Source organism: Erinaceus europaeus, chromosome 12 (assembly GCF_950295315.1).
Source record: "Erinaceus europaeus chromosome 12, mEriEur2.1, whole genome shotgun sequence".
NCBI lineage: Eukaryota > Metazoa > Chordata > Mammalia > Eulipotyphla > Erinaceidae > Erinaceus > Erinaceus europaeus.
Window position 1 is genome coordinate 45,050,944 of NC_080173.1, and position 25,870 is coordinate 45,076,813.

The following is a 25,870-nucleotide window of genomic DNA, read 5'->3' on the forward strand; positions in this document are numbered from 1 at the left end:
TAAGCACACATGGTGCCAAGCAAACACCGTGATGTCATAAGGATCCCAGTTCCAGATCCAGACTCCCCATCTGCAGGGTGGTCGCTTCAGGAGCAGGTCTGCAGGTGTCTAACTTTCTTTCCCCTTCTCTGTCTTCCCCTCCTCTCTCCATTTCTCTCTGTCCTATCCAACAACAATGACATCAATAACAGTAATAATAGCCACAACAACGATTCTTCTTCTTCTAGCGTTTGCCCTTCTTCCGTAGCCAGTCAACAGCATCAGGTTGAGCCTGATGTAAAGTTTCGAGACCTCCTTTGAATCTGGAGAGGTGGCAGTCCAGTGGTTGACTATGTGGGTCATAGTCATAGTCTGTCTGTAGCCGCAGGGGCAGTTCGGGTCGTCTCTGGCTCCCCAGCGATGGAATAACAACGATAAAACAACAACAAAGGCAACAAAAGGGAAAAAAATAGTCTCCAGGAGCAGTGGATTGGTGGTAATAACCCTGGAGGCAAAAAAAAAAAGTTTAGTTTATTTTTAAAAAATATTATTTACCTATTTATTTTGGATAGAAAAATTGAGAGGGAAAGGGGGAGATATAGAGGAAAACAGATACCTGCAATGCTACTTCACCCCTTGTGAAGCATTTCCCCTGCGGGTAGGGACCAGGGGCTTGAACCCAGATCCTTGTGCATTGTAGTGTGTGTGCTCAATCAGGTGCATCACTACTCAGCACTATGTTTAGTTTCTTCATCTGTAAAATGATAACTGAATTCTTGGGTGGGCAAATAGCTTACTTGGATAGTGCTTGGCCATGTGTGCAACACACGCTTGACCCCTGCTCCTACCACATTGAAGGAAGTTTCCATGCTGGTGCTGTGGTCTCTTCCACTCTCGAATATATCTTTTCTTTTTAACTAGAGCATAGTTCAGTTCTGGTTTATGGTGGTGCAGGGGGATGAACCTGTGACTTTGGAGCCTTAGGAATGAAAACCTATTTTTCTTTCTTTTTTTTTTTTAACAAGAGCACTGCTCAGCTCTGGCTTATGGTGGTGCGGGGGACTGAACCTGGGGCTTTGGAGCCTCAGGCATGAGAGTCTGCATAACCATTATGCTATTTACCCTCCTTCCGAAAGCCTATTTTTCATAACCTCTATGCTATACCTCCCCCTCCATTTAAAGAAAAAAATTGTATTATATCTCAAAAGGCTGGTTAGTACTGGATAAGAGAACAGGAGAAAATGAAGCAGAATCAGGTTTAGTAAATTGCTCAAGGTCACTTATTAAATGACAGAGATGGGATTCCAAATTTAGATTAGCAATTTCAGAGCCAGTATTCTTTCTACTACCACTTCGCAAATACTTATAATCTTCTTGAAAGTTTCCGCATCTCCTCTGGGTCTCGGATTCCTCATATGAAAAATAAAGTTCATTCTAAAATATTGAGTTCATTCATTAACTCCTGTGTCAAGGTGCGCACACAATGGAGACTGCAGCTCCCTTCTTCTCATTTCATTACACGTAAACTATTTTATTTTTAACTTCTGAAATAGACCCCGCAAGTGCTTGACTAAGGTAGTCGCTGCACAATAATAATTATTCCGATTCCCTCTTTATTTCCTCCTCTTTCCTCCACCCAGGCTCCCGCTCCACCCAGGGCCTAGCCACGCCCTAGCGTGTGACGCCAACACGCCCTGCGTCGCGTCACGGCGCTCACTGGGGGCCCGGCTTTCGCCCGCTCCTGCCGCCGCCGCCGCCGGCCGCGGCTGCTCTCCCAAGATGGCGGCTCCTCCGGGCGAGTACTTCAGCGTTGGGAGCCAGGTGTCGTGCCGGACGTGCCAGGAGCAGCGACTGCAGGGCGAGGTTGTAGCCTTCGACTACCAGTCCAAAATGCTGGCTTTAAGTATCCTTTCCTGCGTGGTGCCCGAGGTCGGGCCGGCGTGTCTGTGTGGCGGGGGGGTGGGAGTGGGAGACGACGGCCGCGGCTGGGGCCCTCTCCGGGCCTAGGGGCGACCGGCTACCGCGGCGCCCGGGGCGCATGCGCACGGCCTGAACTTCCCCTCCCCCTCTCGCGGGTCCCTTGGTCTGCTTTGGGGATCCTGTCTCGCACCCTTTTGGGGAGCTGGCCTCCTAGCGAGAGTCTGTGGGTGGAGGGGGTCTTGACACGCTGATGGCTTTTAGGGCTAAGCGCTGTGAGAGGGGCACGGTGATCAGAAGAGGGTGGTCGTGGGAGAGGGCTGGTGGTTCGGAGCCCCGGATGGAAGGGGGCGGGTAAAATCGTGTGGGGAGGGGGGTGTGTAGAGTAAGGAACTGCTGGCATGGTAAGCAGGGGTCTGGGGTCCAGAAGGGGGTGTCTGCTGGTGGCATTTAGACCAAGGAAGGACGGTGAGGTGGTGACTAAAGAGCCTGGCCTGTTTCTGAGACAGTAACTGTAGAGTTTGTCTGAACTGGGGATGGGGTCTTTGCTGCTGAGTGTGCGCGCGTGGTGCCATTGGGGGTGGGGAGTGCTGGGTTTCAGGCTTTCAGTCATTGGAAATTTGCTGTGTTAGGGTGTTTGCACTGTGATTCTTGTACTAGAGGGGGACTACATTTTTCAGTGGCATGCATATATATACACATATATATGTACACACACACACACACATATATATATATGGCTGTGGAGTATAGGTGAAAGGGTAAGTTAATTTTCCTTGCTCAACATGGAGTGCTCACTTTTCCAAAGTTGTAATCTCTTGAAAGTAGCAGTGTCTTAACAACTGAAATGGTGACCTGCTTCTTTGGGGGGTGGAAATAATTTCTAAATTAGTCCAGAAAGCTCACTCCTGTAAATAAAATACCTCCTGGCTGTAATAAATGTGCCACCCCTTGCCCTTAAATTTGAGCCACAGGTTGATTTATTTGTTTGTTTCCTTGAGCAGTGCTCTTAATGGCATCTTCCAAAAGGAAGTTTCCTACTGAGCATGCTACAGTGTCAGGTATTTTAGTTCATGTCCACTTGTAGATTACTCACTAAGAAAGATGTTCTCTGAATCTAATGACAGCAGTAAAAATTGCATTTATTTTATTAGAGAATTCAGACCTGTATTAAATGAGACGTTTTCACACTAGTGTTGTGGTTGGAGGGATTTTGGGTTGATGAATTGCTCGTAGTTTTAATTGAAATACAGAAAGCTCTTGATAAATGGTTGGAAAATGAATGAATGAATGAACGAATGAGTTAAGTGGGTCACCTTGAATTTTATTTCCAGGGCTATGGTTTTTTCCTTATTTTATTTTATTTTTTTGCCAGAGTACTGCTCAGTTCTGGCTTATGGTGGTGCTGGGGATTAAACCTGGGACTTTGGAGCCTCAGGCATGAGTCTCTTTGCATAACCATTATGCTATCTACCCCCGCCCAGTTTTATTTATTAATGAGAAAGATGGGAGGAGAGGAAGAGCCAGACATGTACCGGTACATTTACATATGGGGGATTGGACTCAGGACCTTTTGCTTTAGAGTCCAATGTTTTATACACTGTGCCACCTCCCAGACCACATTTTTTTTCCCCTTTAAAATGCAAAATCTCAAGTCTCAAGTGAAAAGAGCACTTACAGATTCAGGGATTATTCTACCAGGAACAGGTAGGTTGATAAACTAAACACATGACGCTGTAAAGCCAGCTGAGAGGTGACAGGAAATCCCTGTGAAACTTCCAGTGCTGTATCTTTTTTTGTTGTTGTTGTTTTAACTTTAAAAAACTTGTTCTTTTGCTTACGGGGTTGAGCAGGAGGAACATGACAGAAGAGCTTTCCTTACAAGAGCTGTGATTTTCTCCTCTCTCTTGCTTGTGGCAGATATTTAAAAAAAATTTTATTTTATTTGCTACCACGGCTATCACTCAGTGCCTGCACCATGAATCCAGTGTTCCTGGAGGCCATTTTTCCCCATTTTTGTTGCACTTGTTGCTGTTATTGTTGGATAGGACAGAGAGAAATTGAGAGAGATGGGGAAGGCAGAGAGAGGGAGAAAAAGACACTTGCAGATTGTGAAGCAACCCTCTGCAGTTGGGGTGCTGGGGGCTCAAACCAGGATTCTTACTCAGGTCCTTGGGCTTTTCGCCATGTGAGCTTAACCAGCTGTGCTAACGCCTGGCAGATATTTTTTACACAAGCCTTGTGTATGATTATGTCTTCCTCTCCTCTTTTCCTTAACTTTATTTTCCCACCAGAATGTCCCTCTTCCAGTGGAAAGCCCAACCATGCAGACATCTTGCTCATTAATTTACAGTATGTTTCAGAAGTGGAAATTATTAATGACCGAACGGAAACCCCTCCTCCCCTAGCTTCACTCAATGTTAGTAAGGTAAGAACTTAAGAGAATGGTTTTGGTTCCCTAAACTTTGTGAAATTGGGTTTCATTCATTCTTGGTGTAACATACATTGTTTTTCATTGACTTAAAAGTTGCTATTCTGGTGGTCAGGGAGGTTGGGCAATGGCTAAGGCACTAGGTTCTCAAGCATGAGGTCCTGAGTTCAATCCCCGGCAGCACATGTACCAGTGTGACCTCTGTAAAGTAGTGCTGATTTTGACCTGGGACTTTGTAGCTTCAGGCATGAGGCTATTTACATAACCATTATGCTGTCTACCCTCAGGCCAGACATGCAAATTAATTTTTTTAATATTTATTTTATTTACTCCCTTTATATTGCTCTTGTTTTATTGTTGTAGTTATTGTTGTTGTATAGGACAGAGAAATGGAGAGAGGAGGGGAAGACAGAGAGGGGGAGATAGATACCTGCAGACCTGCTTCACCACCTGTGAAGTGACTCCCCTGCAGGTGGGGAGCAGTGGGCTCAAACCGGGATTCTTACTCCAAGTCCTTGTGCTTTGTGCCACCTGCGCTTAACTACTATGCTACCCCAACTCCCGACATGCAAATTTTGTACTGTCACACACTGAGCTATCTCCCTGGTCTAAAAACCTACAGTTTTGAAACCCTAACTTACTCATACTAACAAGTTTTTATGGGTGGTTTTCTTTTTTTTTAAAAAAAATATTTTTATTTATTTATTATTGTATAGAGACAGAGAAACCGAGAGGAGGGAAGAAGATAGGGAGAAAGACACCTGCAGCTCTGCGTTACCACTCATGAAGCTTCCCCCCTGCAGGTGGAGACCAGGGTCTTGAACCTGGGTCCTTGCACACTGTAATGCGTGTGCTTAACTAGGTGCTCCACCACCTGGCCCCATGGGTAGTTTTATATTAGCTGAAAAGATTTTGTTTTAAAAAGATTCATATGAAATAATTTATTCCTGCTATGTTTTAGAGAAAAAAGACTTAAGTTAGTGGTCCTGGCAGTTGTGTTGTGGATAAAACATTGTACTCTGCAGCATGAGAGTTCAGTCCTAAGCAACACATATACTAGAGTGATGTTCCCTTCCTCCTTCCTTCCCTCCCTCTCATTAGTAAATAAAAATTAAAAAAAAAAAAGGACTCCTAAGTTAGCCTTTAGTGTGTGTAGTGGTTTGGAACTACATTTCTGGACTGTTAGAAAATAGCAGAGGAAAGATGATCTCAAATTTAAAAGGTGCTGACTGGCCAGAAAGATGGGTCTGTGGTAGAGCATAGGGCGTATATCATCAAGTATCCAAGTTTGATCCCTGGCACTGCATATGCTTGAGTAGTACGAGTTCATTCCCCCCATCATGTACACACAAGACATTTATTTATTTATTTATTTATTTATTCCCTTTTGTCACCCTTGTTTTATTGTAGTTGTTGTTATTGATGTCATAGTTGTTGGATAGGACAGAGAAAATGGAGAGAGGAGGGGAAGACAGAGAGGGGGAGAGAAAGATAGACACCTGCAGACCTGTTTTACCACCTGTGAAGTGACTCCCCAGCAGGTGGGGAGCTGTGAAAGAGAACTCTGGCTTTTTGTGGTGCTGGGGATTGAACCTGGCACCTCAGAGCCTCAGGCATGAAACTATCTCCCTAGCTCAGTAAATCTCTTTTTTTATTATTATCTTTATTAGACAGGTAACAACTAGAAATCAAGAGAGAAGAGGGTAGTAGAGAGGGAGAGACAGACACCTGCAGCACTGCTTTACCATGGGGATGAGGGGCTCAAACCTGAGTCTTTTTTTTTAAATTTATTCCCTTTTGTTGCCCTTGTTTTTTTATTGTTGTAGTTATTATTGATGTCCTTGTTGGATAGGACAGAGAAATGGAGAGAGGTGGGTGGCGGGTTGATAGCATAATGGCTATGCAAACAGACTCTCATGCCTGAGGCTCCAAAGTCCCAGGTTCAGTCCCCCCCCCCACGGGATTTAGGAGCCTCAGGCATGAGAGTCTGTTTGCATGACCATTATGCTGTCTCCCCCGCCCGTAGCTATTGTTGTTATTGATGTCGTTGTTGGATAGGACAGAGAAATCAAAAGAGGAGGGGGAGAGAAAGATAAGACACCTGCAGACCTGCTTCATCGCTTGTGAATCGACTCCCTGTAGGTGGGGGGCCAGGGGCTCGTGCGCTTAACCCGCTGCGCTACTGCCCGACTCCCAATAAAAAGGTTCTGTGGCCTGAGAAGTGCCTCAGTGGTTTAAGCATGAGATCATGAGTTTAATCCTTGGCATAAAATATACCAGTTGATGTTCTGGTTCTCTTTCTCTCCTCTCTCTCTTTCTAATTTTTTATTTTTTTTTTTAGAATTTATTCATGAGAAAGATAGGAGAAGAGAAAGAACCAGCCATCACTCTGGTACATGTGCTGCTGGGGATCAAACTCAGGACCTCATACTTGAGAGTCTAGTGACTTAGCCACTGCACCACCTCCCAGACCGCTCTCTTTCTAATTTTTATTCTATTCTATTTTATTTATTTATTTATTTATTTATTTTTCAAATATTTATTCCCTTTTGGTGCCCTTGTTGTAGTTACTGTTGTTATTGATGTCGTTGTTGGATAGGACAGAGAGAAATGGAGAGGGGAGGGAAAGACAGGGGGAGAAAGATAGACACCTGTAGACCTCACCGCTTGTGAAGCGACTCCCCTTCAGGTGGGGAGCCGGGGGCTTGAACCTGGATCCTTCTGCTAGTCCTTGCGCATTGCACCATGTGCGCTTAAGCTGCTGTGCTACCGCCTGACTCCTATCATAGGACAGAGAGAAATTGAAAGGGGGAGGAAGAGAGAGGGCCACCTTCAGACCTGCTTCACCACTCGTGAACTTCCCCCTTGCATGTGAGAAGGGACTCAAACCCGTCCTTGCACATGGTAATGTGTGCACTCAACTTCTTTTTCAAATAAATAATTTAAGAAAATTAAGCAGAGCCTAGGAGTGGTGCATTAGATTGAGTGCACACATGTTCAAGGTCCTGGCTTCAAGCCCCCACTCCCCACTTGGAGGTGGGAAGTTTCACAAGCAGTGAAGTAAATCTGTAGCGCCCTTTCTCTCTCCCTCTCTTTCTGTCTCCCTGCCTTCCTTCCTGTTTTTACCAGAGTACCTCTCAGCTGTGGTTTATGGTGGTTCCGGGAATTGAACATGGGACTTCAGAGCCTCAGGCATGAGAGTCTCTTTGCATTATGCTATCAGTCCCCACCCTGTATACCTTTCTCTCCCCTTCTCTATCTCCCCCTCCTCTAATTTCTATCCTATCAAATAAAATCAGGAGAGAGGAGAAAAATGGCCTCTAGGAGCAGTAGATTTATAGTGCTGGCACAGATCTCCCAGTGATAACCCTGGTGGCAATGGAAAAAAAAAGACACTGCAACCTGGGAGGAGGCACAGTGGCTGGAGCAACAGACATGCAAACATGAGGTCTCTTGTTTTGTCTTTGGTACTGCATGTATTAGATTGATGCTCTGGTTCTCTCTTCAATTTACTTGATTATTAATTATTAATACTATTTTTATAGAGATTGGTAAAGAAAGTGAGAGAGACCACAGTACCAAAGCCTCCTTTAGTGTGGTAGGAGCTGGGCTGGAGCTTGGGCTGCATACATAGCAGAACTGCACACTATTCAGATGAGCTATTTCACTGAAAAGTAAAAAATAATAATAATAATGTAAGATTTTATTTATTATCGAGGAAGATGGAGAGAGAGAAAGAACCAGACATCACTCTGGCACATGTGCTGCCGGGGATTGAACTTAGGACCTCATGCTTGAGAGTCCAATGCCTTATCCACTGCGCCACCTCCTGGACCACAGTAGTAATAATTTTTATTAGAGAAATTGAGAGAGGATGGAAAGATAAGACACCTGCAGACTTGCTTCACTGCTCATCAAGTGTACTCCCTTGCAGGTGGGGAGTGGGGCTCCAAACCCCATCCTTGCACTTGGTAATATGTGCATTAACCTGGTGTGCCACCACCTGTTCCCACAGAAAAGTCAATCTTTGATAACTAATAAATTGGGTGGGGTAGATAGCAAAATGGTTATGCAGGCACTCATGCTTGAGGCTCTGAGGTCCCAGGTTCAATCCCCCACACCACCATAAACCAGAGCTGAGCAGTGCTTGGGGAAAAGAAATTAATGATAAATCAGCAGCCTGGGAGGTGGCATAGTAGGAAGAGTGGTGAACTTGTGTACATGAAATCCTGAGTCTGATCACTGGCATCTCATATGCAAGAGTGATGTTCTAGTTCATTCATGTTAATAATAATAAATCTCTGAAAAATTAGATGCTAACAAATAAAACAGGAGAATTTTTCTTTTTAATATTATTGCATAGAGACTGAGAAATTAAGACAGAAGGGGCCTGAGAGACAGAGAGAGAGAGAAAGAGATTGACACCTGCAGCATTGCTTCACTAATGGTGAAGCTTTTCCCCCTGCAAGTGGGAATTGGGTGCTTAAACCAGGGTTCAGGAGATCGAACCTAGCCTCAGGCATAAGAGTTTATTTGCATAACCATTATGTTATCTATTCCCACTCCCTCACTCCCTGGGACTCTGTTCCTCCTTTCTCTTTCATTTATTCATTCTTTAAGCATGTGAAAGGGCACTAAAGTAAATGCTCTGAGATCTCCAAAACAGGTACATAGAAAGTGCTCAGTCTATGGGAGCTTTGCTTTTGACTCCACTTCTAGTGGAAGATACCTGCCACCTCTTGCTGACATGTAGTAAGTGCTTTGTATGATTAAATCTTGATATAGACTGGATATTTTGTTTACTCTGTCCCAGCATGAAATGGAAGAGAAAGCACTTTAGCTCAACTAGAGAAGGTAGAGCCTACTTTGCATTTGAGTAGCAGTTCACTGCAGGCTGAAAAGTTCTATCCCTAGCAGTAGGATGGGAGAGGATGATGGGATTTCAGAACGTGGAAGTCTTAAATATCATTCTATCTTCTCCATAGTAACATTGTAGCCTATTAAAGCTTTAAGTATTGCTTGAGGAGGAGAGCCCTAGAGGGATTTCAGACTACATGTTAAGAGTGAAATAGGGTGTTTTCTCAACAAGTTCCTTGAATTCACTGTTTTGTTCTCAGGGGATAAAGATTGCCTATGATTTCTCTCAGGAGATGACTTGGAACATATCAACATTAAGGAGGTTCTTTTTCATGTAGCATTCATCACATTTACTGAGATTCTGTTTTGTGCACTACAAAGAGCTTTGGCACTGTTCATCCTCACAATCATGCTGTGAAATTTAAAAAATATATACTTCATTATTGGATATATAGAGAGAGAAATTGAGGGGGCGGGAAATAGAAAGAGAGATACCTGCAGCCCTGCTTCACCACTCGTGAAGCTTTCCCCCTGCAGGTGGGGACCAGGGGCTTGAACCTGGGTCCTTGTGCACTGTAATGAGTGCACTTAACCAGGTGCACCACAAAAAAAGAGGACCTAGGTCCTCCACACTTACCAGCTGTCATGGGAAAGTTTCATAAGCTGGGAGCACTGCTATAGGTGTCTCCCCCATGCCCTTCTCTGTCTCTGGAGTGGGGGTGGGGGACAAAATAGCTACTGGTTACAGTGGAATCATTGTGCAAGCTCTGAGCACCAGCTGTGACTATGGTGGGAAAAAAATCAAGTCATGCCCTTGGGAGGTAGCCCACTGACTAGAGAACTCACTTTTCATGCGTGAGGTCCTATGTTCAGTCCCCAACATTGCATATGTCACAGTGCTGCTCTGCTTCTCTTTTTCCTTTCTCAATAAGTAAAAATGCCTTTTTTCCCCTTTTTAAATGAATGTTGAGGTCAGCAAATAGTGTGCTACTTTGCTGTATTCTAGCCACCACAGAATTGAAGGAATCTTTGGTGCTGTGGTCTCTTTGAGAAACACATTCTCCCTGCCTTTCTACTCTGTATTTAAAAGTAAATGAAGTTGGAAAGGGAGGGTGGGAGATAAGTTGAAGTTCAGTTAGGGCTGTATCGCCTGGCAGCCAGATGACTGGAAGTGCTTGTGCCATTGGTATGGCGTTGCAGCCACCCCACCTCTGCACTCTCCCTCTGACCTGCAGACAGACTGAAAGTAATTTTGTTTTAACCAGAGCACTGCTCAGCTCTGGCTTATGGTGGTAAGGAGGATTGAATCTGGAGAGCCTCAGGCATGAGAGTCTGTTTGCATAACCATTGTGCTATCTACCCTCTTTTATAATAAAAACTTTTCTAGTGGGTCAGGTTTTCTTTTTCTTTTTTTTTTGCCTCCAGGGTTATTGCTGGGGCTTGGTGCCTGCACTACAAATCCACTGCTCCTGGAAGCCATCCCCCCCCTTTTGTTGCCCTTGTTGTTGCTGCTGTTGTTACTGTTTTTGTTGTTGGCTAGGACAGAAATTGAAAGGGGGGGAAAGACAGTGGGAGGAGAGAAAGACAGATACCTGCAGACCTGCTTCACCACTTGTGAAGTGAACACCCCCCCCCAGGTGGAGAGCTGGGGCTCAAACCAGGATCCTTTTCCAGTCCTTATGCTTTGTGCCATGTGCGCTTAAGCACTGTGCTATTGCCTCTTCTTCTTCTCCTCCTTCTCCTTCTTCTTATTACTATTATTTTGCCACCAATATTATCACTGGGGCTCAGTGCCAGTAATATGAACCCACAGTTCCCAGCAGTCATTTTTCCCTTTTTTTTTTCTGTTTTATTTGATAGGACAGAGAATTTGAGAAGAGACAAAGAGGAGAGATACCTGGAATACTGCTTATGAAGCATCCCTCCCTGACAGTGGGGAGTGGAGGACTGAACCAGGGTCTTTGTATAGTCTGTGCACTCAACTGGGTGTGCTGCCCCACCCCCAGCTGTTCTTATAGGAACTTAATGGGAGAGTGCACTGTACTCATTGATTAACGGAAGGTGAGATCATGTGGCTGTTTCTGAACTGATCCACAAGCTACCTTCTTTGCTGATGATGACATTAGTAATTCTAGTCCTTATTTCATAGGGTTGTTTTACTTGTATTTAACTTGGTGCCTAGCATGGAGTAAGCTGCCATTTAACAAAAGCTAGCTTTTTTGGGGCCAGGTGGTGACATATTACCACATGGTTGAGTGCACATGTTGAGTGCACATGTTACAATGTGTAAGGACCCAGGTTTGAGCTTTTGGTCCCCACCTGCAAGGGATAAGCTTTGTGAGTAGTCAAGCAGTGTTGCAGGTTTCTCTTCCCCTCTCTATTACCACCTTCCCTCTTGATTTATGGCTGTCTATCCAATAAATAAATGAAGGTAATTGAAAAAAATTTAAAAAGCTAGCGTTCTTTATGTTCATTGCTAACTCTTTTTGGATGTAGTGTTCTGTCTAATGAATGTTTTACTCATCACTGTGTTTTAGGACACAACTTTAAGTGGGGCACTTTTTTGAGTCCCCAACTATCTGAAGTAAAGAATGGTTTTCTTGTTAGAAACTTTTTTTACATAGGAAGACTTGGAATGCTATTATTGCAAAGAGCTTGCTGGGCCTGCCTGCCTTCCTTTCTTCTCACTACTACTTTTCTTTCCCCTACTACTGTGAGCTAACTTTTTCAGTTAGGAGGAGAGAAGGAAGAGGTACTATGACACCAAAGCTTTCCCATTGCCATAGCACTCTTGTGCTCTGCCAGAGGTCTGACTCTGTGGTGTTCATGGTAAACCATGTATCCTTCTCTGTCAGCTAGCTAGCTTGCCCACCCAAGCTTGAATGAGGATTTTCTAAGAACATACCCAGAAATTGAAACAGCAGGAGCAAGTATGAGTCCTTAGGATGACAGTTATTCTTAGTGGTTCAAGTCTGCCATCCTTCAGCCTCCATTAGGACTTGAAGGCAGCACTGGCAGTTCCAGGCAACAGCCTTAGTGCTTCCTAACTTCTCTGTCAGGGCAACTGGTTAGAAGGCCCCAATACACACAGAAGACAAACTTGAGAGTGGCGCATTGGAGTCAGTAGGTCACACCCAGCAGATTCTTTGGATTCTGCTTCCCTTGTTTTATCAGCTGTCACAACCTGTTAAGTACTTGAAGTAGGAATCCCTCTGGAGTCCCCTGCTGCACCTGTGCCCTCTGGTCGCAGTTTGTGGAAATAAGATGACCCAGCTGGTGGTTAAATAACAAGATGAAGAACATAATACTTGGATTTTATTTTTGTTGTGACTGCTACCTCTTCATGCTTCCTTTTCTCCATGTCACTGGGTGACCCTTGGTGTTCATTGATTCGCTCACTCAAGGCTTACTCAGTTGGTGTGCTTTTCTGTTTCTAAATTAAGAGGGAACACTAGTTAGTCACATAGCTCAGGTCATCTTATGCAGCCAATTTAATTATGTCATTGTATTCTAAAGTTGGTGCTTTTAATATTCTTTGATAACTTTAAAAAATATTTTATTTATTTATTCCCTTTTGTTGCCCTTGTTGTTTTATTGTTGTAGTTATTGTTGTTGATGTCATCATTGTTAGATAGGACAAAGAAATAGAGGAGGAGAAGACAGGGGGTGAGAAAGATAGACACCTGCTGCAGACCTGCTTCACCACCTATGCAGATGGGGAGCTGGGGGCTCGAACCAGGATCCTTAAGCTAGTCCTTGTGTTCACGCCACGTGCGCTTAACCAGCTGTGCTACTGCCCAACTCCCCCCCCGCCCCCCCCTTTTTTTTTTTACCAGAGCACTGTTCAGTTCTGGCTTATGGTGGTGCCGGGGATTGAACCGGGGACGTTGGAGTCTCAGGCATGAGAGTCTGTTTGCATAACCATTATGCTATCTACCCTCGCCCCCCCCTTTTTTTTTTTTTTTTTGACCAGAGCACTGCTCAGCTCTGGTTTATGGGTGTGTGGGAGATTGAACTGAGGACGTTGTAGCCTCAGGCATGGGAATCACCTTGCATAGCCATGCCATCCACCCTTGCTTTTCTTTGGTGATTTTTAAAAAATATTTATTTTCCCTTTTGTTGCCCTTGTTGTTTTTTATTGTTTTAGTTATTCTTGTTGTTGTTGTTGATGTCATTGTTGTTAGATAGGACAGAGAGAAGTGGAGAGAAGAGGGGAAGAAAGAGAGGGGGAGAGAAAGACACCTGCAGACCTGCTTCACTGCCTGTGAAGCGACTCCCCTGCAGGTGGGGAGCTGGGGGCTCGAACCAGGATCCTTATGCCGGTCCTTGCGCTTTGTGCCACCTGCGCTTAACCTGCTGCACTACTGCTGGCTCCCTGATTTTTATTTTTTAAATGGAATTAAGGCCTCAAATGTGTTTATGGCCAACTTTTTCATTCAGATAGACAAAGAAGGGCAAGACCACTCTCCATGTGATTTTAATTAGAGGAGAGACGTGCATCTAGCATGTTTGCATGGAAAATGGATGTATTGTGGTTATAGTGAGTTTAAGGGATGATAGCATAATGATTATGCAGATATTCATGCCTGAGGCTCCCAGGTTCCATATTATTATTTTTAATACTCAATAGAGACAGAATTTTAGAGGGAAGGTAGGTGAGAGACAGAAACATCTGCAGCACTGCTTCACTCATGTAGCTTTCCTCCTGTAGGTGGGGACCAATAGTTTGTACATGCATAACATTTCCCAGTTTTCCATATAACAATACTATATATATATCTCAGATCTGCCTTATGGTATTGCAGGGATTGAACCTGGGACTTGGAGCCTCAGGCATGAGAGTCTCTTTGCATAACTATTATGCTACCTACTACCCCCCACTCCCTGTCTTTACCAGAGCACTGCTTATGGTGGTACTGGGAACCTAGGAACTTCGGGCTTGTAAGAAAGTCACTTGCATAACTATTATAGTATCTTCCCAGTCAGGAACACACTTTGTACAGCCTTGTTTCCTACAACAATGGGAGTTGTTTTGGACTTTCAGCATTTTTTTTTTAACGTAGACTTATTTATTTATTTGCAAAGATTTGTTAAATATTTATTCCCTTTTGTTACCCTTGTTTTGTTATTGTAGTTATTGTTTTCATCATTGTTGGATAGGACAGAGAGAAATGGAGAGAGGAGGGGACGACAGAGAAGGGGAGAGAAAGATAGACACCTGCAGACCTGCGTCACCACTTATGAAGTGACTCCCAGCAGGTGGGGAGCCTGGGGCTTGAACTGGAATCCTTAAGCCGGTCCTAGCGCTTTCTGCCACGTGCCCTTAACCTACTGCACCAACCTACTGCCCAACTCCCTAATTTAGATTTATTTGTTAATGAAAGAAAGGGAGAGGAGTATCACTCTAGCACATTTAGTGCCAGGAGTTGAACTCAGGGCCTCATACTTGAGAGTCTAAGGATTTATCCACTGTGCTACTTCCCAGACCACTAAACACTATATATATATTTTTTAGTTTTATTTTTTTTTAAGACTGCCAAGTAAGTCCTACTTAACTTTGTTCAAGGGATAAACATCTGCAGCTCTTCAGCTTTTTCTTCTTTCCTAAGAAACTAGATTTTCACAGGGTTCTTTGGAAAATAAAACTCAAGGAAACTCCTTGTGACCAGGGTTTTAACTTGTTAACAGAGTAAGCTTTGCTTGTGACTTCTTAAAATAACTATCAGCAGTTCTCTTTCCATAGAGACCGAATATTTTCACTTCATGTAGCTTTTTTGCTGGAGTCAGAGTTGCCTGCAGGTGGGAAGTGAGGTAGATAAGAATGTATAAACCTGGAGTTCTAGCGCAGTAGATGATTAGAAATTTTTATTTTCCTTGTACTTTTCTTTTGTATTCTTTATTTATTTAAATTTTTTCCTTATTTTTATTTATTTATTTATTGGATAGAAACAGCTAGAAATCAAGAGGGAAGGGGGGCTAAGAGGAAGAGACAGAGAGACACCTGCAGCATGTTTCACCACTCCTGCAGGTAGGGATGGGGACTCAAACCTGGGTCCTTTAGCATTGTAACGTGCACTCAATCAGGTGAACCACCACCTGGCCCCTCTTTTGTACTTTTTTTTTAAAAGATTTTATTTATTAATGAGAAAGATAGGAGAGAGACAAAGAACTAGACTTCACTGTGGTACATGTGTTGCTGGGAATTGAACTCAGGACCTCATGCTTGAGAGTCCAGTGCCTTAGCCAGTGTGTCACCCCCCCCACCATCTCTTTTGTACTCTTAACAAGTAGTTCTTCATTTACTCTACAGTGTTGCTTGCCTGTTTCTTTTCTTTTTTTTTTGTTGAATATTTGTTTATTTCCCTTTGTTGCCCTTGTTTTATTGTTGTACTTATTATTGATGTCGTTGTTGGATAGGACAGAGAAATTGAGAGAGGAGGGGAAGACGGGGGGGGGGGAGAAAGGTAGACACCTGCAGACCTGCTTCACCACCTGTGAAGCGACTCCCCTGTAGGTGGGGAGCCGGGGTCTCAAATCCTGATTCTTACACCTGTCGTTGCGCTTAACCTGCTGCACTACCTGCCTGACTCCCTTTTTTTTAAAAAATTTTTTTTTTTAATTTTATTTATTTATTCCCTTTTGTTGCCCTTGTTGTTTTATTGTTGTAGTTATTATTGTTGTCATCGTTGTTGGATAGGACAGAGAGAAATGGAGAGAGGAGGGGAAGACAGAGAGGAGGAGAGAAAGATAGACACCTGCAGACCTGCTTCACCGCCTGCTTCACCCGGTTCAAGCCCCCGGCTCCTTATGCCGGTCCTTGTGCTTTGCGCCACCTGCGCTTAACCCGCTGCGCTACAGCCCGACTCCCCTGACTCCCTTTTTAAACTTTATTTTTGTCACTTGGGCATCACTGCTCTGAACTAAGTTTTTCAGGTAGAAAGATTTGAGACAAGAGTGAGAGGGAAAGTGATCACAGCGCTGCAGCAAACAGCCTGTCTGGGGGACCTATATTGCTGGCTCACTTTTCCTTTTTTTTTTTTTCCCAACCAGAGCGTTGCTCAGTTCTTGCTTACGGTGGTGCAGGGGATTGAACCTGGGGTTTTGGAGACTCAGGCATGAGAGTCTGTTTGCATAACCATTATACTATCTACCCCTGCCCTTTTTCTTTTTTAAATTTATTTGGGGACTAATGTTTTACAGTGAGCAGTAAATACAATAGTTTGTACATGTATTACATTTCCACATAATGATACAAACCCCACTATGTCCTCTGCCATCATGTTTCAGGGAGCGCTGCCCCCCCCCCCCCTTTCTTCTTCCCTTTCCCTCCTCTGCCACCTCTCCAGCCGCCTCTGCCACCACTGCTGTCAGGGCTTTGCAGTAGTTCTGAATTTCTGTGATTCCACCACTACTCCCGGCAAACTCTTTCCTTTTTTCCAGGTAGTGTGACAGAGGTAGAGAGACAGAGATACATCATAGTACCACTTCACTGCTCGTGAAATTGTCCTGTATGGTTCCATGTGAATGCCAGGGGCTGGAATCTGAGTCATTATACATGTAAAAGAAAGCTGTTGATGCCTTAGCCTTTCTCTGTCTTTTCCCTAACATTTAGCACTGCTTTGCGTTACCTTGTTTGTGCTTTTGTTCATAGTTTGCCTTCCCTCTCCTCCTTCAGTACTGAGTTGAATTTAGCATAGTGAGTATCTGGCATGTGGCAGGCACTCAGTATTAGAAGGAGGGAATGTTTGCCAGGAGCATCAGTTAACTGTTCAGTTATACTGTGTGTTTTTGTTTTGTTTCTCATCTGAAAAACCTGCGCTACCCAAACCAGTGTTTTTGACCTCCTTTCCTCAACCTAGGTCCTGACTGTTGGGAAAAATGAAGGTGAATGCTTTTCTGAGTCTCTCTTCTCTTTCCCACCCTAGCTTGCCAGCAAAGCACGGACAGAGAAGGAGGAGAAGCTGAGCCAGGCCTATGCAATCAGCGCCGGTGTCTCCCTTGAGGGCCAGCAGCTTTTCCAGACCATTCACAAGACGTGAGTTGGGGGTACAGGGGTCTTGTCCAGGGGGATAATTAATGCTGCCTAGTTGTGCTGTCTGGTGGTTGACTTTTGGGTAGTTGTATTTCTTATTCCTAGAAGTTCACCAGATAAGCTGGGTAGTCCCAGTATTCAGGGACGCAGCTGGTTATTGCCATTCCCTATAGAAGAATGGTGTAATCATGAAGAAGCTTTCTTCTCTGAGCTTCAGTCTTTTCATCTGTAAAACTTAACTTGAATCCAGTTATTCCTAAAGGTTTCTTCCAGTGTTCTTGTACCATCCCCTACAAACTAAAGCAGTTTTACTAGGGGAAAGCTACACCTGTTTCAGCCTTACCAGTTGTACATTAGGATGAACATAAGGAGTTAGGGAGAGCAGACGCCACCTTATTGCCACCTCCTAAAAGACATTTTGTCACAGCAGAAGTCATTTGACTTTCCACTGGCTTTCCTAGCTGCAGAAAAACCGAAATATTTGACAGTCCCCTCCAGCCCCCACTCGACCTTCTGTTACCCTATTTTACCACCTGGGTCTGGTGCACAGATGGCAGCTGGCATCAGAGCTGTTTGAGACCATGGCTTGAGTGTCTGAACATGCGAAGTAACTTCCTTAGTGTTATCAGCTGGAGTGGGTTTTCCCACTCTGACAAGTGAAGAGATACACAGTAATTGAGAGAGGCCAGTTTGAAGAGTGTCTTCCATTTGGGATGACCAGAAGAGTAAAGAGCAAAATAAGACAGAATTTGTACTTCTGTAGTAAGATGCCATTTTCTCCTAGGCCAGCATGGGGCAAATTATAGTATGTGAACTTGCACTGCTCATTTGTTTATATATATAATCTGAGGTTGTTTTTGTGGTTAGTGGCAAAGTTTAATAATCGAGATAGAGACGGTATGGTCCACAGAATTTAAAGCATTTGCTGTTTAACCCAGTACAGCAGGGGTGGGGAACCCTTCTTTCTTGGAAAGACCTTTTAGGTATTTATTTGCCATCAAGGTAGCACTGGTGCTCAGTACTGGCACTACAGACTCACTGGTCTTGGTGGCAATTTTTAATTTATTTCCCTTTGTTTCTATTTCATTTGACAGGGCAGAGAAAAATTGATGCTTATGGAGCATCACACTGGCAGGTGGGGGGCCTGAACCTGGGTCCTTGCATTTGGTGATATGTGCATTTAACTAGGTACATCACTGCCTAACCTCCCTTTGAATATTTATAACATTCATAGTCCATATAGAATTATCAACTTAAAAATTAGCACTTACTGTTACGAAAAAGCTCCTAGATTTACTGAATTTTAAGTCCTACCTCTGGTTGCCTTGGCCCCTGCACTAAAGAAAGTTTGCCCACCTTTGTTCTTGTTGCTACTAAAGTTGAATATGGTCCAGAATCTAATGTTTATTTGCAGCTCAATTTGGTTTGGATTCCTGAGACTGCCACCAAGTTTTCTAATGTTTCCAAGTAATTTTTTCTTTCTTTTTGAAATGTGTTTATTATACAGACAAGAGACAGAAATCAGGAGGGACATGGAAGGTGGCAGTGGGAAGATACATTTGCAGCACTGCTTCACTACTCGTGAAGCTTCTTTCCTACAGATGGGTCTGGGGATTTGAACCTGGGTCCTTGGTCCTGATAATGTGTTCCCTCAGCTTGCTGCACCAACACCTGACCGGTTTCCAAGTAATTCTTTTGAGTATTCCTCAGAATAAATGTGTATCAGTTTTATTGCTTTTCCAGCTAGGAAATGCCCAGGAAGTGTTTCTTGACTACTTCTCTGGGCTGTGAGCATTTAGTTGGCAAAGTGATGAGCTGGAAACATCTTTCTGTAGTTAATTGTCAGATATGGAATTGCCTTCAAGAGGCAACTTTAACCATCTCTCTTCTCTTTGCAGCATTAAAGATTGTAAATGGCAAGAAAAGAACATTGTAGTCATGGAAGAAGTTGTTATTACACCCCCATATCAAGTGGAAAACTGTAAAGGCAAAGAGGGGAGTGCACTGAGCCATGTACGAAAAATAGTAAGTAGAGGAGCCATGGAACTTTAGGGGGGAGAAGAGGATTCTTCAACTTTGATCCCTCCAGATGGACATTGCTGCAGTCCCTGCCTCCCTGTGCTGTGTCACTTGGCATTCCTCTGAGGATGGAACCCCTGGGCAGTGTGGAATAAAGCAAGTGGTCAATCCCATGTCCTCTTGAGCAATGTGTCTTGAGAGTTAGCCAGACTATGTCATGGTATTAGGTGGTTCTCATCCCAAGCTAGAATCCTTTCAGGAGAGGCTAATTGGTATAGATCAGTTACTATTGGTGTCTCCGACCCTATACATGCCATCCAGCTTTCTGGATTGAGTTGTGATATTTATGGAAACAAAACAGCATTGTGGCTGGGGAAATAGCTAAATTGGTGGAGACAGAACTTCATGCCTGAGGTTTCCGGTTCAATCCCCAATGCCCCATAAACCAGAATAGTACTCTGGCTAGTCTTTGTCTCTGTCTCATGTGAAACCCTCTCTCTTGTATATATAAGTAAAATGATTTTTTCCCCCAGTGCCTGGATCTCATGCATGATTTCACTGCTAGGCCATTTTCTGATATATAAATCAGATAGAAACAGAGAGGGAGTGGTCTGGTAGGTAGTGCAGTGGATAAAGCATCGGACTCAAGTATTAGGTCCTGAGTTCAATCCCCTGCAGCACATATACCAGAGTGATGTCTAGCTCTTTCTCTCATTCTTCATGAATAAATAAAATCCTTAAAAAGAGAGAGACAGAGAGGGAGAGACACCACAGCACTGGAGTTTCCTGACCTACTCCCTCCACCCATCCCTCATCCCTGTGTGGTGTGCCAGAAGCTCAAACCAATGCTGTGCACAGTGCTGGCCCCTAAACTTTTTGTGTGTGTGTGTGTGTGGGGGGGGTTGGGCGCTGCTTTGCTCTGAGTTGATTTACCACCCCCACCCAAGGGGAGGGAGAGAGGTAACAGTGCCACAGCACCACAGCTTCTCCCAGTGCTGGAGTGCTTACATGTGTCTTCACACATGTTAACATGTGCTCAGCTGGGTGAGCCATTTCTTGGTTCCCTCCCTCCCCAATTAATAGAGACAGAAATTGAGAGGTATGGGGAGATAGAGTGGGAAAAGGAGAGACCTGCAGCACTGCTTCACCTCTCATGAAGCTTTCCCCTTGCAGGTGGGGACCGGGGACTTGAACCTGAGCCCTTGTGCATTGTAACATGCACTCAACCAGGTGCGCCAACATGGCTCCTACTTTCTTTCCCCTCCCTCCCCCTCCCCTCCCCCACCCTTCCTCCCTCTTCTCTCTCCTTCCCTCCCTCCCTCTTTGCCCCCCCCCCCCGTTTATTTGAGAGAACCAGAACATCACTTTGCACATGTTATCTGGGGATCAAACTCAGGACCTCATACTGGAGTCCAGTGCTTTATCCACTTAGCCACCTCTCTGGTCACCTCCTTTGGTGGGGGTAGGGTGGGGTGGGCAGGAGATGGTTTACATGGATTGTACTGAGCATTCCTCATGGATGGTGGAGCAGTGATATCTATATAACCTTTAAGTTTTTCCTCTCTCTGCTCTCATTCTGTATTAAAAAAAAAAAAGGAAAATAATGCCAGGCAAGGATATTCCATTACGGTGTGCATGAGTAAGGCTTTGAATTCATTTCATAGTACTGTGCTAAAAAAGGGGGGGGTGGATTAATTGTGTGTGTGTGTGTGTGTGATTAATAGGTTACAAGACTGTGAGATCACAGTGTGTAGTTCCACACCACAACCACTAACAAGATTTATTGGTTTATTTAATGGTTGGGTAGAGGGAAAGACCAATATGTAGTGCTGGCATCAAGTTGGGAACCTCAAGTTTACAAAGCATATGGCTATACTCTGAGACACCTCCCAGTCATCCATCCTGTACTTTGAAGGGACAGGGAATTGGATCATAATAATTCGCCTCCCACTTCTACTTTACTGCTCTAGGGTGACCTTTTTAGAAAAGAGGTAGAGAGGGACAGATAGTGGCACCCCAGATAGAGCACAAGTGATGAAACCATGTTGCAGGTGTCTCTCTCTTCCCTTACTGTCTCAATTTCTCTATAAAAAAGAAAAATATATGGTACTGGCAATGGTGGACTTGTAGTATAGGCCTTGGGGCTCAGTGATAACCCTGTTGGGAGTTAAGAGAAAGGGATGGGGAGACAGCATAATAATTACACAGAAGACTTTTATACCTAAGGCTCTGAAGTCCCAGGTTCAAAACCCAGCACCGTGATAAACCAGAGCTGAGCAGAGGTCTGATTTAGAAAGAGGGGGGCAGGGGTAGATAGCATAATGGGTATGCAAAGAGACTCATGCTTGAGGCTCCAAAGCCCCAGGTTCAGTCCCCTGTACCACCACAAGCCAGAGCTGAGCACTGAGCAGTGGTCTGATTAAAAATTAATCAATTAATTAAAAAGAGGGAGGGAGGGAAAAAACAAAGAGAAATAAATCACAAGGGGGCCAGGTGGTAATGCTGTGAGTTAAGCGCACATGACGTAGAAGTGCAAGTACCAGCGCCAGGATCCTGGTTTGAGCCCCCACCTCCTCACCTGCAGGGCAAGGGGTCGCTTCACAAGTGGTGAAGCAGGTCTGTAAGTGTCTTTCTCTTCCCCCTACTGACTTCCCCCCTCTTGATTTCTCTCTGTCCTATCCAAGAACAGCAATGGCAGCAATAACTAATAACAACGGCAGCAAAGTGGCCTCTAGGAAGTGGATTTGAAGTGCCGGTACCTAGCCTCAGCAATAACCCTGGAGGCAAAAGAGAGAGAGAAAAAAAACAAAATACAGCACTGAAACTTCCTTTGATGTAGTGAGGGAGGACTAGGCTCAAACTTGGGTTGTACACATGGCAAAGCAGCACACTGTCCAGGTGAACTGTTTTATTGGCCATTCCAATTTAGTTTTATTTCTTTCTTGTCTTTACTTATTGAATAGTGACAGCCAGATATCAAGAGGGAAAGGGGAAGTAGAGAGAAAAAGAGACAGAGAGAGACCTGCAGCCCTGCTTCACCATTTACAAAACTCCCCCTGCAGGTGGGGACTGGGGGTTCAAAGCCAAGTCCTTGTGCACTGTATCATGTATGCTCAGGTGCACCACCACCCAGCCCTCTCTTCAGTTCCTATACCACCTTTTATTTATTTAATAAGATGCTTTACATTTTTTAAATTATATTGCTTTATTGGATAGAGACAGCCAGAAATCAAGAGGGAAGGGGGTGATAGAGAAGAAGCTGGAGAGACACCTGCAACACTGCTTACGAAGCTTCCCCCTTCATGTTTTATTATTTTATTTATTGGCTAGACAGCCAGAAATTGAGAGGGAACAGTGAGACAGAGATGGAGAGAGACAGCTGCAGCATTACTTCACCCCTCACAAAGCTTTCCCCCTGAAGGTAGGGACCGGGGGCTCAAGCCCAGATCTTTGCACACTGTAACATGTACTCTCAACCAGGTGCTTGAACCCAGGTCCTTGCACGTTATAACATGTGCGCCACCACCTGACCCCTAGTCACTTTCTTTTAGCCAGTCAGTGCAAATTGCAGAAAAATTGGTGAAGCCGAGGCAAAGGCACCTGAGTGAATTGTTGGGGAGACTATCTTGCCCATCTCCCTTTCTTACTTTTAACTGCCTGGTTTCTTTCAGGTTGAAAAACATTTTAGAGACGTGGAAAGCCAAAAGATAATGCAGCGTTCACAAGCCCAGCAACCACAGAAGGAGGCTGCTCTGTCATCCTGAGTCCACATACACAGAGGACTCTACAGCATCCAGCCACGGAGGCGCTGGTGGTGGCTTCAGCGGAGGCAGGCCGGGGGAGGGAAGGGATCCTATGTTTCTTGTTGACTCTTGTTAACAGAGAGTCAGCGTTTCCAAATCTTAAACTTGAACAAACAAAACACCCAACAACAACAAAGAACAAGAGAATAATTTAAATGTTGAATCATTACTTGACTAACAGACTTTGGTCCACCATGTCCTTTTCACAGCCCCCTTTTGAAACAGTCACCTTGTTAATTTTATTTTTGAAATTCCTTTCCTGCTCTGCCCTTTTACCTCCGACTTTCCTTTCCTAGTCTGTCCCTGCTATTCTGTTTTTATAAGTGGCTACACTTGCCTTCTGAGTGATTGAAAGAAACTTTTACATCTTTTTCAAAATAAAAGTAACAAGCTGACTGTGATACTTAAAACTGAGACTAGAGCAACAGACAGAGGTCTCACTTTTCTTTTTTTTTTTTTTTTTTTTGCTCAGGGCATGGCTTGAATTAGTTTTATTTTTCTTAACTTTAAATATATATATGAAAATATATATTAAAATGTTCTTTAAATATTTTCTGCTTCTTGCAGGTCTCTTTTTACTAGATCATGGCCACTCATCCCTCTGAAAATATGGCCCTCTCCACCACCCATAACCAGGCAACTAACTTGATGTAGTTCATAGCAAGAATCTTCTGCAATACTTTGTAGATCTAGTGTATGCAGATGGGATTCAGCTTTGAGGGTTCCTGATGGCATTTAGCCTTTAACTGTGTATCAGTCTCACATTTGGCCAAAAACTCAGGATTCTCCTTCTGCCTTTTGTCTTATTTCATGGTACTAGAAGAATCTCCTCACAGTTCTCCTGTTTCCTAGATGGGAGAGTCAGTTGCCCTTCTTCCTGTGCCCTCTGCAGGAAACTATTTTGCATGGCACATTTCTGCTCTTTATTGAGGGATGATTGTCTTTCCTAAGAAACCTGGAGTCCACTTGTCCTGACCTCTTTTAAGTCTTTATTCAGAGCCACTACCCCAAGAGAAAACTTGGGTGGTCTATCGTTTCTTTTCTGCCAAAGTCCTATTGTACCCCTTCCTCATACTCCTAAATTCTACAAGCTTACAAGTTTGTATGTGCTCAGCCAATGAGCAGAAAACCTGGGAAGAATTTCTGGACATTAGCCCACTAGTTTAGTGTCGAATAACCTGCTGAGAGCTAAGACTGACACTTGTTGCCCTTGTGCCTCCCAGACAGTGTCATGGGGCAGAGTGCCGTCATCACTCGATGAATGCAATGTGGGTGATGCTCATGTGACTGGCTAGAGCTTTAGGGGTGGGATAGGGGGTTACTTTTTTTTTTCTTTTTTTGGCCATGGTCTCTTCCCCCCCTTTTTTTTAAATAAATGGATCAAAATTAAATAATTCAAGCCCTGCCTTCAAAATGAATTTTTTTTAGTATTGTTTAGCAAAAACAATAAAACCCCAATTTTTTTAACCATCACTCATGTCTTGGGTTTGTATGTGTCTTAGAGGACATGGGGGAAGGGTCTGGGGGTGTGTATCTGGTTTGACCCTCTCCTTGAGATTCTCTTTTTTACTCTTTACTACACTTTTTGTTTTTTTCCATTCCTTGAGATCTCATCCTGAATATAGTATACAGCATATAATTTAAGAAGAGGGTCTAGGGATATAAGTGGAGAAGGGGAACAAAAGGTAGTTGGTACACATGAGATCACTTTTTACCAAGCTATATGAAGTCAACCTGGCACCAATTTAAACTTAAGTCTTTGTTTTATTCTTTGTGCAAATGTATACTTCTGGAGATCTTAAAAGGGTTGGGGTGCAGTAAAGATTCCTTGAGAGATATAAAACACGTAAAAGATGCAATAAAAGGAAGAAAGGTGGTTAATGGGAATCATACGAGAACCAGAGCATCATTCTGGCACATGTGATACTGGGGATTGAGTTCGGGACTTCATGCTTCCAATTCCAATATTCTTGCCACTGTGCCACCTCCAAGACCATGGATAGATGTTTGTTTATTTGTCTTTATTTGTTGGGTAGAGACAGCCAGAAATCGAGAGGGAAGTGGGGGACTAGAGAGGCAGAGAGACACCTGCAGCACTGCTCACCATTTGCAAAGCTTTCCCCCTGCAGGTAGGGACTGGGGACTTGAACCTGGGTCCTTGCGCATTATAACATGTGCGCTCAACCAGGTGTGCCACCACTCGGCCCCTGATGTTTATTTTTTTCATAAATAGATTTAATTATTTTATTTCATGAGTAAGGTAAATAGAAAAAAGCCACCTCATTATTCTGGCACATTTGATATACTGGGCATCGAATTCATGACCACATGCTTGAGTTTCCATTGCTTTATCCACTGCATTACTTTGAAGGTGCTGTGTAAATGTCAATATAAATTTTGCATTGGGGGTGGGGGTAGATAACAATTATGCAAAGAGACTCATGCCTGAGGCTTCAAAGTCCCAGGTTTGATCCCTCATACCACCATAAACCAGAGCTGAGCAGTACTCTGGTTAAAAAAAAAAAAATTACATTGGTCCTGAGATGGTTGAGTTTGGAGGTGAGTTTAGATTGGAAATTTCCGAGAGACATTTTAAGGTTTTATTTATTCATGAGAAAGATGGAAGGAGAGAGAGAGCCAGACATCACTCTGGTACCTGTGCTGCTGGGGATTGAACTTGGGACCTCATGCTTGAGAGTCCAATGCTTTATTCACTGTGCCACCTCCCAGACCACAGACTTTAAAAAAAAAATACATTATTTTAATGAGATATAGGAGAAAGACCAGAGCACTGCTGAGCTCTGGTTTATGGTGGTGCTGGGGATTGAACCT

At 43.9% G+C, this 25,870-nt stretch overlaps 1 protein-coding gene across 2 annotated transcripts; it reads left to right on the forward strand.

The window, feature by feature from the left end:
- The first annotated feature begins 1,669 nt into the window (after positions 1-1,669).
- On the forward strand, positions 1,670-24,511 carry LSM12 (LSM12 homolog). Of its 2 annotated transcripts, XM_060203408.1 has the most exons (6): positions 1,670-1,882; positions 4,191-4,324; positions 17,110-17,219; positions 19,115-19,241; positions 20,409-20,465; positions 22,907-24,511. In XM_060203408.1, the coding sequence occupies exons 1-5, from the start codon at positions 1,759-1,761 to the stop codon at positions 20,448-20,450; spliced, it is 537 nt and encodes a 178-aa protein (XP_060059391.1). In that variant the 5' UTR covers positions 1,670-1,758; the 3' UTR covers positions 20,451-20,465; positions 22,907-24,511. The 2 variants fall into 2 exon arrangements, with proteins under 2 accessions (XP_060059391.1, XP_007531895.1); XM_007531833.3 differs by lacking the exon at positions 20,409-20,465 and having other exon boundaries at positions 1,671-1,882.
- Positions 24,512-25,870: the final 1,359 nt, after the last annotated feature.

Coding starts and splice junctions, on each gene's coding strand:
- LSM12 (XM_007531833.3), top strand. CDS start 1,759: ATGGCGGCTCCTCCGGGCGAGTACTTCAGCGTTGGGAGCCAGGTGTCG. Junction 17,220..19,114: donor TTCCAGACCATTCACAAGAC/GTGAGTTGGGGG, acceptor TTCTCTTTGCAG/CATTAAAGATTGTAAATGGC. Junction 19,242..22,906: donor TGAGCCATGTACGAAAAATA/GTAAGTAGAGGA, acceptor GGTTTCTTTCAG/GTTGAAAAACATTTTAGAGA.